This window comes from Idiotropiscis lumnitzeri, chromosome 5, assembly GCF_059441095.1.
Source record: "Idiotropiscis lumnitzeri isolate Australia: NSW breed Sydney's pygmy pipehorse chromosome 5, RoL_Ilum_1.0, whole genome shotgun sequence".
In the NCBI taxonomy this organism is placed as follows: domain Eukaryota; kingdom Metazoa; phylum Chordata; class Actinopteri; order Syngnathiformes; family Syngnathidae; genus Idiotropiscis; species Idiotropiscis lumnitzeri.
The window spans coordinates 26,324,638-26,337,675 of NC_142395.1; the positions used below are offsets into that span (position 1 = coordinate 26,324,638).

Below are 13,038 nucleotides of genomic sequence, written 5' to 3' on the forward strand. Positions count from 1 at the left end.
TGACACGCATCTGTTTCTATCACATTTTATTTTATTTTTTTTTGAAGTGATTGAAATGTTAATGACAAGCCCCGGAACAACAATGGAAATGAAAATGACTGAGGCTCCGGCTTTTGAGCTGCTTAAGGATTTAAAAAGATTTGTTTGAAGTGGTTTTGAATTACATCGATGAAAAGCTTTTTGTGTTTTTTTTTTATTTTTTATTTTTTTGGATGGAGCAGAACATTGTGTAACTTTTTAACAAGTGGCTTTTGGATCTCTGTGTAGTTTGTAATACGAAGCCTCCATTTTTTATTTTTTTTTGGGGGGGGCCGAAGATTTTTGTTACACTTTTATGACCGCTTTTGTTATAATGTTTTTAATTCTCAAAGACTTTTGTAGCCCATGTGTGACATCTTTGTATTATAGTTACAAGTGTTTAAAAGACCAGCATGAAGCCTTGCAGGCGTCTTAAGACGAGAAGCACTAATGCGGGAAAAAATAAGCGGAGACACCAAGCGGGAAAGCCCAGTGTGTTATTTTAATGGACAGTTGTGTCAAGTCTGGTAATGGACTGGTGACAGCTGTCTCTACCTACGCTCGCCTCAGCTGTTGTCCTGCCCTGTGGACAGCTGTTCCTCCAACACATACCCACACACACATATGCGCGCACACACACACACACACACACAGAGCTGTAAAATGTCTCTGCCGGTGGGGAAAAGAACGCAGTTTTTATCGGGATACAGAATTTTGTGTGTACCAGTAGCAAATCCGAGTTCACCAGTCAAATGACGAGACATTTCTTGCATTTTGTGGAAATGGCGACACAATTTGGCTCGTGGTACGTATTAAGTGCAAAAGTCGTTCATTGTGAGGGTTGCACCACGATATAGAACATGACTCATTCGATGTTTTAATAATCAGCCGTGCTGATTTTCTTTATATATATTTTTTATATATTTTTTTTTTATAGCCATCAGGCAGTAGAGGCATGGGAAGTTCATGTCTAGCTCATCTGGCAACAAGATGTATCTAAACTCGAGTTCTTTTCATCTTTTTTTCTGGAGTCTGGAGTCTTTGATGCCAAGAGATGACAGAGAGCGACAAATGAAGTGTGACATTCGCTGGAACAATTGATGGAAAACAAGTTATAAGTTATTTTTTTTGTTTTTATTTCTTTCGTGTTATGGTCAATGCGAAGTTTTCATTTTCTGGCCTTTTTTGTGTTTTATTTTACTGTCAATGGTTATTCCCCATTTTAGTGTGAGCAGAAATAAGTCATCAGTGTGTTTAGACGTGAAACCCATACTTCACTTGTTCCATGAGAATTGAAATAAAAATGGGCAACATGAAGTGTGTTATAACGTCATACTTACTATAATGTAGAGGAATTATTTGGTTTGGCAACGCTCCATCAGACACCACACAACTGGAAAGTGCTGCTGGCGGTATTTCTTGCATATAACCTGACAGAGTTGTCAAAGTCTATTATAGCGATGCTTGTATATTACCTCCTGTTTCAACACGTATTCAGCTTGGCTTTAATTTTGACCCTGGAAAAAGGAACATGAACAAAATCTATTGTGAACATTATCTACCTCTTTTTATTTATGGAGGTTTTTTTTTTTCCCACAATTAAAAATACAAAATCAAATATGTAATTTTTGCTTTATAGATAATGTTCAATTGAAAGTACCTAATACAAAAATTAGGCTCAATATTTAATTACTCAATATTCACCAATTTAAAGGCTTAAAACAGCTGTGAGCAAACTACGGCCCAGGGGCCACAAGTGGCCCCGTTAAACGTTTTAATCCGGCCCGCCAAACTTGAAAAAAATTAAATGAATAAACCTTGTTAATATTTTATTTTCTAAATACTGTGGTTTTTCAAAGACATAAATATCGTTGTAATGCTTTTGTTCACTTTCATTTAAAATTGAATGTCATTTTTTTTTTTCTCCGATGAGGCGAGGTTACCAAAACACTCCATCCATCTGCTCCGGCCGCTCTGACAAATTTTAGAACACATTGTGGCCCGCCAATAAAAAAGTTTGCCCACTTCTGGCTTAAAATGACCTTGGACAAAAAAGTAGGAACTTTTGAGCTCCCGAATTGAGAAGTGCCATAACAATTTGGCTTTTCCTCACTCCGTGGGAGCCGAGCAGCATTATATCACCTCAAGACTGCAAATGTTTTCTTAAACAGTGAGTGAAAATGGGTTATTTGCTGTTGTGTACTGCGCTGGTTAAGCCTTCTGGGTAATTGCGCACTCATTAATTTTAGCCTTTAAGACTGCTTGAACAGCTCATTATTTTATTTATCTGTCCTCCAGACTTTTTGTCCAGTCATGTCAGTTGGCTGGCGCTGGCAATGTGGCAGACCATTCTAATCAATGAAAGCATAAGAAATTTGCAATTTTTTTGGGAGGGGTGCAGAAATTTGCCATTCAACATGATTTTTGGGGTGGTTGGTGTGTTGCTGTTAGCACAAACCTTGAACGCGAACAATGCAGTGTTTGGTCACTCAAGCAAGATGCATTTTTTTTTTTCCAGAAAGTGACGATATTGCCCGACGGCGATGTTATGTAAGAGCGTGAACTTTATTGAGCCAACATGCTTGACACATTGCCTTTATCAAAAAAAATCACATTAAGACCATTCGTCAAGAGGGAAATTTCAAATGCGTTTTAAACCCTCAAATTTGCTTCAAGTAGTGAGAAGGAACCGTGATACAAATCCGATTCGTCACCGCTCATATTCCTTTTCCTTCCTTGTCTAAACAAGCCAGAGACGGAGGCCATGGAAATGGGGGGCGTTCGACAAACTCGGCCAGCTCCCGTGTCAGGATGCTGCTCAGACGTCAGGAAATGATGTAATCTCATCCTTAATGATAAAAATATCTCCCGACGCCAGTAAATTGGCACGTCAGCGTGTTATGACAGTTAGCTATTGTCGCTGTCTGCAATCAGTGAAGCGAGGCGCAGCTCTCTCTCCCCTCTGTTGATATGAAACGGAAGCAGCGTCACGTGTGAACTTACCTGCTGTGCACCTCTGTCTCTTTGCTTAGGTACCAACCCATGGCCGCGCCCTAGTGGACAACAGTCCGCTTCTTCTCCAAATTACGACAACTCCCTTCACTCATTGGTACGCTTTTTCCATTTCGTCGCCCGATACGGATGCTCACTTTTGCTTGTGTTATCATGACAATGAGATGTTTGCAGAGGATTCAGTAGAAGGTCAAGGATAACTGAACAATACCTGTCCCTTAGGACTTGCCATCGGTCTCCTGCTGCAAGATTGACAGTTGGGTGGGGGTGGGGGTGGGGGGGGGCGAGTTCAAGGGGCTGCAGGCAGCTGTATGTAAAAACCACTTATCCAAGATTCCTTTGCTGCCATGCTGCAGATTTCATTTCACCCAAACACATCAATCGATGCAAAATAAAAGGACAGGTCTGATTTTACAGTTAGCCAGTTAGAATTGAACGTGGAGTTTGGAAAGCCCCGTGACTTCGAGAACTGGGGCTGAGCAACTGTCGAAACATGTCACTTGAGGATCCCGTCACAGAAATGACGACGAGCCTCAAGGATTGAGACGTTCTCGTTCATTTGACACAACGAAAGGACTTTGATGTAAGAACTATAATATGATCCAAAAGTCTGTAATGGAGACATTGCAGCGTATTTATTCGAAAAAGAGCCACTTTGGATGGAGATACTTGCTTTACTAGCGTCGCTCTGCCGCACACCAACAAACAAGCTGGATTTATGCAAAACGATGACCCTGTATGCTGTGCTTTATTGCTTTCATTGAACCAGAGCTTCAGAGCTTGCTGATGAGTTGATCATTTGAATCGGGAGAGATTGAGTCCCTCCGGGACTGGATCCTTCACACCCCAGGTTTACTGGAAATTCCAATTTTTAATCAGTCGCCCAGGTTTAGCCACTCACGAAAACAAGTTGCCGAACCCGACACACTGCTTTCTATTCAATTTGTGGATCGACTTTTGGTGCGGCAAATAAAACAAGGACCGGTGATGTCACAAGTGGTCCGAAGATAGCCCACAACAAACACTTTCATCCCTACAAACTGATTGGTCAGCAGATGTATGCAAATCCTGTTTCTTCTTAAAGAACAATCTCTCTCTCGATTTCTATTCCCCTCTCTCTCCTCTCAATGTATTTCTGCTCTTTTTTTAATCCTCTTTTTATTGTTTTGGACTTTGGCAGAAAAACCGAGTTCATCAGCAGTTACATGAGCATCTTCAGGATGCCATGTCTTTCTTAAAGGATGTCTGCGAGGTACTTTAGACCGAACTGGTTTTCTATGACGTCTTCCATAAGTCATCTGATTTTTAGTTTTATTTTTTTTTAATGATCTCGACATGAAATCGTTATTTTTTTATTTTTTGAATCAGCTTTTGTTGCCATTGTTAACTTGTCTGATTAGCTCCCCACAATCTGCTTTGTTGCAGATGTTAATCCACTCCATGTGACTTTTATTTGCTTTCCCACAAAACCTTTATCTGTTGATGTTTGGAGCTCTCGTGATCGTGCATTTGAATTTTTTTTTTTTTATCTTCACGTTTCAAGTCCATGCCATCCAATCAGTGTTTTCAATTTTTGGGGTTTTTAATATGCTTATACTAAGCTGCTCTGTCATTCTTTCCCTCTCGTCTCCAATCCGCTCTGCTCCCCTCAGTCGCGAATGGAAGATCGTCTTGACCGACTGGATGATGCAATCCTGGTTCTGAGGAACCACGCGGTCGGGTCCACCGCCAGTCTACCCAGCGACATCCACAGTCTGCTGGGACAAGCACAAAATGGGCAACTGGCGGCCATTGGGGCGAGCTTCCCCGCCTCAGCGTTGGCTCCCAATCGGACAACAGCGATGGTATGAAGACCTGATTTATGAGAGTCTCCCTAATTAAGATATTGTGTTTGAAAGGCATCGGGGAAAACAAACATTTTTTTTTATATCTTACTTCTGCCACCTGTTCAGAAATAATTCATCACCATGTGACAAAATCTCACATCCTATACAGAGATGTTACACTGACATATTTTCCATGAGCGTAACATCGGATGCTGTTTCAGAGTCCGTTTAACAAAACTGTATACATACATGAGGGTGAACGACACATTCAAAAAGCATACTCGATTTCATGTATGAATTGAACACATTGTAATAATATTTCCCGCAGCTCACTGCAACCTGATTTAATAATCAGAATCATATGGAGTTGTCCAAAATTTATTTTTTGGCCAGACTGAATATGAGTTCAAATACATTTGAGTACTCACCGATATCAAGTACCGATATTTGATGAATCCACAACTTCTTGCATTGTGGTAGTAATCTTTTATTTGTGTTGTTTTTTAACATGGCATAAACTTCACTCAAATATAACGCTTTTTAGAGGCATAACTTGTCATTGCTGACATTTTAACGTCCAACTTGATGTTTGATAACAGCGTTGTCACCTTGAGGTATTGCCTCACGACTGACATCGCTCCTACTCTACCCGCCCATAAGGTATATGTCAGGCTGGTGAGGTGGTATTGGTATTCCAGTATCTTCTCTATTTTATTTTATTTATTTTGGATTTTTATTATTGCTATATTTTTTATTTTATTAATTTTTTTATTTGCTTTTTTTGACATACAGTGTCCTTGAGGGTCTTGGAAGGCGCTTACAAATCGAATGTATTATTATTATTATTATTAATAATAATAATAATGAGAAATTTATTATTATTATTATTACAGTCTCCCCAACTTCTACCAAGATCAAGAATGTTGTACTGAATGTTGTAGGATATTAACAATTGGGACCTATTCGACTAAATTCAGAAGAGGGCACAGCTACATTTTGAATAGATCGTAGTGCGCATTGTATTGTTCTGAAATTTTACAAGGGTGTACCGTTTTCAGACATCATGTTGTTCGGTCTTTTAAAACTCTTGGCACAGCCCATACGTGAAATGTCTAGGTTGCCAATTGATTTTGTCGTGTTTGTTATTGCGCGCCATGCTGTGGCAGTAACGTTAAGCGACTGTGACTGCCAGATAGAACATAGCGTGCGTGCACTAACACACTTCTTCCTGTGTGCTTAGAGCGCCCCTCAAACGGGCTCACCAGCCTCGACACAGCCACGAGCTTTTAGTCTGGATGACGGCCCACTCTTTACCGCCCCCCTTGTTTCGACCCCTTTTCATCGCTTCTATTTAACAAGCAAGGAAATCTGAATGGTTGGAAAACGTGTGTCTGCTCAGCTGTATGATAATCAGGCCCAGCCATGAAAATGGCAGCCTTCTTTTCTTGCCAAAACCTCAGCTTTCCCCTCCTCCTCCTCCTCCTGCGCACAAAGACTTGTTAGGGCACCTGTTGAGTGCACAGCAACGATTAGTGTAGCACTGAAGAAGGGAAGGGTTTTGCGGTAAAGGGGTTAACGGAGGCCAACAGTGACAGGGGATTACATAAATAAACATTTGGAAGGGGAAAACAGGGCGATACCCTCCAACCTCAGTGACACTTTTCCTGCCTTCTCTTGGAAGTGGAATGAGAATTGAAATAACTGGGGGGGGGGGGGGGGGAAACATGTGGTGAACATCTGAAAGAATGGGGATTGTGGTTCTACATGCTGGTTGTTGACTATTTGCCACTCATGAATGTGTACATAATGAGAGTGTTATGTCGCAACCGGGGATTCAGTTCAGTTTGACGTCTTTTGAAAGTGAACACCAAAGAAATCTAAAAATAGGTTCCTTTTTAGACATGAAAATGAGACTTAGTTGTGGTTAAAGCCAGTCACGAGTAAACTGGCTCACACGGTTTGGAATTTTAAATGACTCATTAGACTTCTAACTTGCCTGTGCTGTGCTACGTAGATTTTTTTTTTTTTTTTTTTTGCCAAGAAATGAATGCGTGTTTAAACACAGCATTTTAAAAGTATTCCATCATGTTAATGAATCCCATTAATTTATCTCGTTTGTATTGCAAGATAATTACATCCTGTCTGGTTGCATTCAATTTATAGTTGTTTATCTGTCTTGCGTGCAAAAAGGTTATAGTTGAATGTGGAACTTGGGCGGCAACTGTCGAGCATTTTTAGAATCGAGTATTCTATTAATTATCTCAACGATTATTCGAATAACACAGGTCAATAGCAAATTTTTATCAGAGGTGGCTTTATGTGTAATTTTGAGGCTGATAGAAAAAATGTCTGCTTTTTTTATATATTGGTATTGGTTTGTATTATTATCATTATTGGTGTTTGAGATATTTTCAGCATGTGCAATACAAATACCATTTTTTTGTGTTTTGCGTTGTAATTCCTAGCTAAGATGGTTCCGAAAAAAATTCCACCTGTTGCTGAACCTAACGCGTAATTCATAAACATGACAAAACCGATCACAATATTACTTATTATTTTATTATGATGAAAATGTCGCGGTTCTATGAACCGTGTGGGAAGGAAGGAGGACCCGAAAGCGACAGGTGAGTGGGAAACAGGGTTTATTGAAGGCTGGAGTGGGGATGCGAGCTGGAGAGAGTCCACCGCAAGGCAGGCGTCGTCCAGGACAGCGTCGAAGGAAGCCGACGGGCCAGTGCCGGGTGGCGCGGACGAGGGTGCGGTCGAGCGAGACGTGTTGGGAGGCGAAGTCGGGCTGGCGTGGTAGCGCGAAGCACGGCGGAGCGGAGAGCGCTGGCGGGATGTTTGCCGGGCGGGATCTCGGAGGCGCTGGCGTGCGGAGCGGGACCAGACGGGTTCAGGTCGGCTAGAGGGGGGAGACGGCAGAGCAGGGGTCAAGCAAGCACGAGAGCAAGGCGAGTCAGGCGAACGGGAAACAAGACGAGACATGAGCCAGTACCACGTGAGGTGACAAGATAATCCGGCGTCGGACTCCTGGCGTGGCTGGTTCTTAAGCCGGCGCTGATTGCCGGCAACGAGCTGCAGGTGCGCCGGAGCCGACGCCCACTTTCTCCGGAGGAGAGCCTGGCTGGGTGGATCGTGAACCTGTAACAAACAGAACTGCCACGCCCTCCTCCCCGACCCGAACCGTCACAGTACCCCCCCCCTAACGGACGCCTCCTGGCGTCCTACCCGGCTTGTCCGGGTGAAGTGCGTAAAACTCCCTGATGGGGGCGTCGGTCAGAAACAGTTTTCGGGAGATCCAGGAGCGCTCCTCCGGACCGTAACCCTCCCAGTCCACCAGGTACTGGTAGCCCCGGCCCCGGCGCCGAACGTCCAGGACTTTTGCCACCGTGTAAGCCGGGTGGTCGTCTATTATCATGGGGGGTGGGGGGGGTGCCGCCGGAGGGCTCAGAGGGCTGGAGGATACCGGTTTGAGGAGGGAGACATGGAATGTGGGGTGAATCTTCAGGGAGTCGGGAAGTTTGAGTCGAACAGAGCATGGGTTGATGATTCTTTCGACGGGAAAGGGACCGATAAAGCGAGGAGCCAGCTTACGAGACTCGACTTGTAGGGGAAGATCGCGTGAGGAGAGCCACACCATTTGGCCAGGCACGTAGTCCGGGGCTGGGGACCGACGGCGATCAGCCAGTCGCTTGGTCCTCTGGGCTGTTCGGATGAGGGCGGCCCTCGCTTCGGCCCACACCCCCCGGATCCGGCGGAGGTGCTCCTCCACGGAAGGAATGGCCACGGTATGCTCCTGGTCCTTGAAGAGAGGTGGTTGGTAACCGAAACAGACCATGAAGGGAGACATACCTGTGGCCGTGGTGGAGAGGGAGTTATGGGCGTACTCGACCCAGGGTAGTGCGTCGCTCCAGGAGTCCGGGTTGCGGGCCACCACGCATCGGAGGGCGGCTTCCAGGTCCTGGTTGGCCCGCTCCGTCTGGCCGTTGGATTGGGGGTGGTAGCCCGAGGAGAGACTGGCGGTGGCCCCGACTGCCTTGCAGAATTCCTGCCAAACTTGTGAAGCGAACTGGGGGCCCCGGTCGGACACGATGTCCTCCGGGATGCCGTGGGGTCGGAAAACGTGTTGGGTGACGAGTTTGGCGGTCTCAAGCGCGGTGGGCAGCTTGGGCAGGGGGACGTAGTGGACGCTTTTGGAAAACCTGTCGACCAGGGTGAGGATGACTGTGTGTCCGTTGGACGGAGGGAGACCGGTAACAAAGTCCAGGGCGATGTGCGACCATGGACGGCTTGGAATCGGCAGGGGCTGGAGGAGGCCGGCGGGGACCGCGTGGGAGGCCTTTCCGCGGGCGCAGACGGAGCAGGCTCGCACGAATTCCCGGGTATCCTTAGCCATCCGGGGCCACCAGAAACGCTGCTGGAGGAAGCGGAGAGTGCGTGCCACCCCCGGGTGGCAGGTGAGTGTGGATGAGTGCCCCCATTGCAGTACCTGTGACCGCACGGTGTCGGGAACGAACAAGCGGTCGGAAGGGACTGGGCGCGGGTCTGGTTGCTGCTCCTGAGCGTTGCGGACGACCTGCTCGATGTCCCAGGTGGCCGCCCCCAGTAGACAGGCCGAGGGAAGAATGGGCTCCGGAGCGTCAGGGCTGGCAGGGGGCGAGAACTGACGTGAGAGGGCGTCCGCCTTCCCATTGTTCGAGCCGGGGCGGAAGGAGAGGGTAAAATTGAAACGGCTCAAGAACAAGTTCCAGCGTGCCTGGCGGGGGTTGAGTCTCTTGGCGGACTGCAGGTATGCCAGGTTTTTGTGGTCGGTCCAGACCAAAAAAGGGGTCGAGGTGCCCTCGAGCCAGTGCCGCCACTCCTGGAGAGCCCATACCACCGCGAGGAGTTCTCGATTGCCCACGTCGTAGTTTCGCTCGGCGGGGGATAGGCGCCTGGAAAAGAAGGCACACGGATGGACTACCTGGGTGCCGGAATCCCGCTGGGAGAGGACGGCCCCCGCCCCGGTGTCGGAGGCGTCCACCTCCACGATGAACTGGAGGGCGGGGTCTGGGTGCCGGAGTACGGGGGCGCTGGTGAAGGCCTTCTTCAGGTGGGTGAAGGCCTGGGCGGCCGCCGGGGTCCACTGGAATGTGGTGGCTGTGGACGTAAGCGCGGTGAGTGGACTGGCGACCTTACTGTAGTCCCGGATGAAACGGCGGTAGAAATTTGCGAATCCGAGAAAACGTTGCAGCTCCTTCCGGGTGGTGGGCTGGGGCCACTCCGCCACGGCCTGGATCTTGGCCGGGTCGGGGCGAAGTTGCCCCCTGGCGATGATATAGCCAAGGAAGGGCACCGAAGGGACGTGGAACTCGCATTTCTCGGGCTTCACGTAGAGGCGGTTCTCCAGGAGGCGCTGGAGGACCAGTCGAACATGCCGGCGGTGATCTGCGAGAGAGCGGGAGAATATGAGGATGTCGTCGAGGTATATGAATACGAACCGGTTGAGCATGTCGCGGAAAACGTCCGTCATGAGGGTCTGGAAGACGGCGGGGGCGTTGGTAAGTCCGAAAGGCATCACCAGATACTCGAAGTGCCCCAATGGTGTGTTGAATGCCGTCTTCCACTCGTCCCCCTCCCTGATGCGGACCAGGTGGTACGCATTTCGTAAGTCCAACTTTGAGAAAATCTGGGCCTCACATAGGGGTTCGAACGACGGGTCGATGAGGGGGAGCGAAGACTTGTTTTTGACCGTTATTTGGTTTAATGGTTTGAAGTCAATGCAGGGGCGGAGCGAGGCGTCCTTCTTTTTTACGAAAAAGAAGCCCGCGCCCAGAGGAGAAGACGAGGGGCGGATGAGACCGGTCGCAAGTGACTCCCGGATGTACGTCTCCATGGCCTCCTTCTCTGGCCTGGAGATGTTGTATAGCCGGGTGTTGGGCAGGGGGGCCCCCGGGAGGAGGTCGATGGCGCAGTCGTACGGACGATGGGGGGGGAGGGTACGGGCAAGGTCCTTGTTGAAGACCTGCGCCAGGTCGTGGTAGTCCGGGGGAACGGAGGAGACGTCAGGGGGAGGGGGGGGGGGAAGCGTAGAGGAAGGGGGCGGATCCGCTGAACGCAGGCAGTGGGAGTGGCAGAACTCACTCCATCCTGTCAGCACGCACCTCCTCCAATCGATGGTGGGATTGTGGGTCTGGAGCCAGGGGAACCCTAAGACCAGGGGGACCTGGGGAGAGTGAATCAGAAAAAATCTGATGGACTCCCGGTGATTTCCAGAGACGATGAGGGTCAGGGGAGCGGTCTGTTGGGAGACCCGGGCGATGAGATGTCCGTCCAGCGCGACCACCCTTCGGGGAGACAGAATGGGTTCCATGGTGATGCCGAGCTGGCGGGCAAGGGTCAGGTCCAAGAAGCTGCCGTCGGCCCCCGAGTCGACCAGCGCGGTGACCGAGCGGGGGGTGTGTGGACCCAGCAGCCGGGCGGAGATGGACATCCGGGAAGAAGAGCCAGAAGCGGAGACCAGCAGGCTCGGCGTTGGGCTCTCCCTCAACGACGAGCCTGCTCTTTTGGGTTACTGGGACAGTGGATCAAGACGTGGCCGGGGAGGCCGCAATACAGGCAGAGCTGATGGGACCGACGGCGCTGGCGCTCCAGAGGGTCCAGAGTAGTTCTTCCTACCTGCATCGGTTCCTCCGCGCCGGTGGATAGCTGAACCGGCGATGGCGAGCGAACCTCGGGTCGGGGAATGGCTGCCCGGGCGGCGACTCTGGCGGGGCGTCGGAAACGATCAGCCTGCCGGTCCCGCAACCGATGGTCCACCTTGATGGCCAGGGCGATTAGTTCTTCGAGCGTCGTGGTTTCGTCTCGGATCGCCAGCTCGTCCTTGAGGGCGTCGGTCAACCCGTTGAGAAACGCCTCGCGGAGAGCCGGCTCGTTCCAACGGCTCTCGTGGGCCAGGATGCGGAATTCCACCGAGAAATCGGCCGCGGAGCGGGAACCCTGTCGGAGGGAGAGGAGCCGGCGGGACGCCTCGCGCCCCTGCACCGGGTGGTCGAAGACACGGCGTAACTCCTGGCTGAAATCCGCGTAAGTAGACATCGCAGGAGACGCCGCCTCCCACAATGCGGTTGCCCACTTGGCGGCGCGGCCGCGAAGCAAGTTGATGGTATAAGCGATCCTGGCCCGTTCGGTAGCGTAACTGTGGGGCTGGAGGTCGAAAACCAGGGAAGTGCTGAGTAAGAATTGGCTACACGAGCCCAAGTCCCCGGAGTAGGGTTCGGGAGTAGGAACGTGGGGCTCTCGACCGCCCGCATAATGCAATGCGGCGGCCGGGGGGGCCAGGGTCGCGTCCCTGGGGAGGTTGGAGGGGGGAGCGAGTGAACCCACCTGGTTAGAGAGGTGCGAGAGCTGGTGTTGGATGGCCTGGAGGGAGCCCGGAACTTCCTGCAGCATTCGATCATGGCGCTCGAGCACGCTGCCCTGGTGGGCAAGCGCTTCGCCCAGGGGGTCCGTGGTCGCGGGGTCCATTAACTTGGCCGGATTATTCTGTCGCGGTTCTATGAACCGTGTGGGAAGGAAGGAGGACCCGAAAGCGACAGGTGAGTGGGAAACAGGGTTTATTGAAGGCTGGAGTGGGGATGCGAGCTGGAGAGAGTCCACCGCAAGGCAGGCGTCGTCCAGGACAGCGTCGAAGGAAGCCGACGGGCCAGTGCCGGGTGGCGCGGACGAGGGTGCGGTCGAGCGAGACGTGTTGGGAGGCGAAGTCGGGCTGGCGTGGTAGCGCGAAGCACGGCGGAGCGGAGAGCGCTGGCGGGATGTTTGCCGGGCGGGATCTCGGAGGCGCTGGCGTGCGGAGCGGGACCAGACGGGTTCAGGTCGGCTAGAGGGGGGAGACGGCAGAGCAGGGGTCAAGCAAGCACGAGAGCAAGGCGAGTCAGGCGAACGGGAAACAAGACGAGACATGAGCCAGTACCACGTGAGGTGACAAGATAATCCGGCGTCGGACTCCTGGCGTGGCTGGTTCTTAAGCCGGCGCTGATTGCCGGCAACGAGCTGCAGGTGCGCCGGAGCCGACGCCCACTTTCTCCGGAGGAGAGCCTGGCTGGGTGGATCGTGAACCTGTAACAAACAGAACTGCCACGCCCTCCTCCCCGACCCGAACCGTCACAGAAAAGCCGATTTGTTGGAACGAAATGAGGGC

General features: G+C 50.1%; 1 protein-coding gene across 2 annotated transcripts in view; it reads left to right on the forward strand.

Annotated features, from left to right (window-relative positions):
• tcf12 (transcription factor 12) overlaps nt 1-13,038 on the forward strand; it is a 77,849-nt gene that overhangs the window by 58,112 nt on the left and 6,699 nt on the right. The window contains exons 14-16 of one of the 2 annotated variants that reach the window (XM_088295602.1): nt 3,051-3,127; nt 4,211-4,282; nt 4,683-4,874. In XM_088295602.1, coding sequence (XP_088151728.1) covers nt 3,051-3,127; nt 4,211-4,282; nt 4,683-4,874 — 341 coding nt within the window. The remainder of the gene's footprint in view (nt 1-3,050; nt 3,128-4,210; nt 4,283-4,682; nt 4,875-13,038) is intronic. The other variant, XM_088295603.1, reaches the window with a different exon arrangement.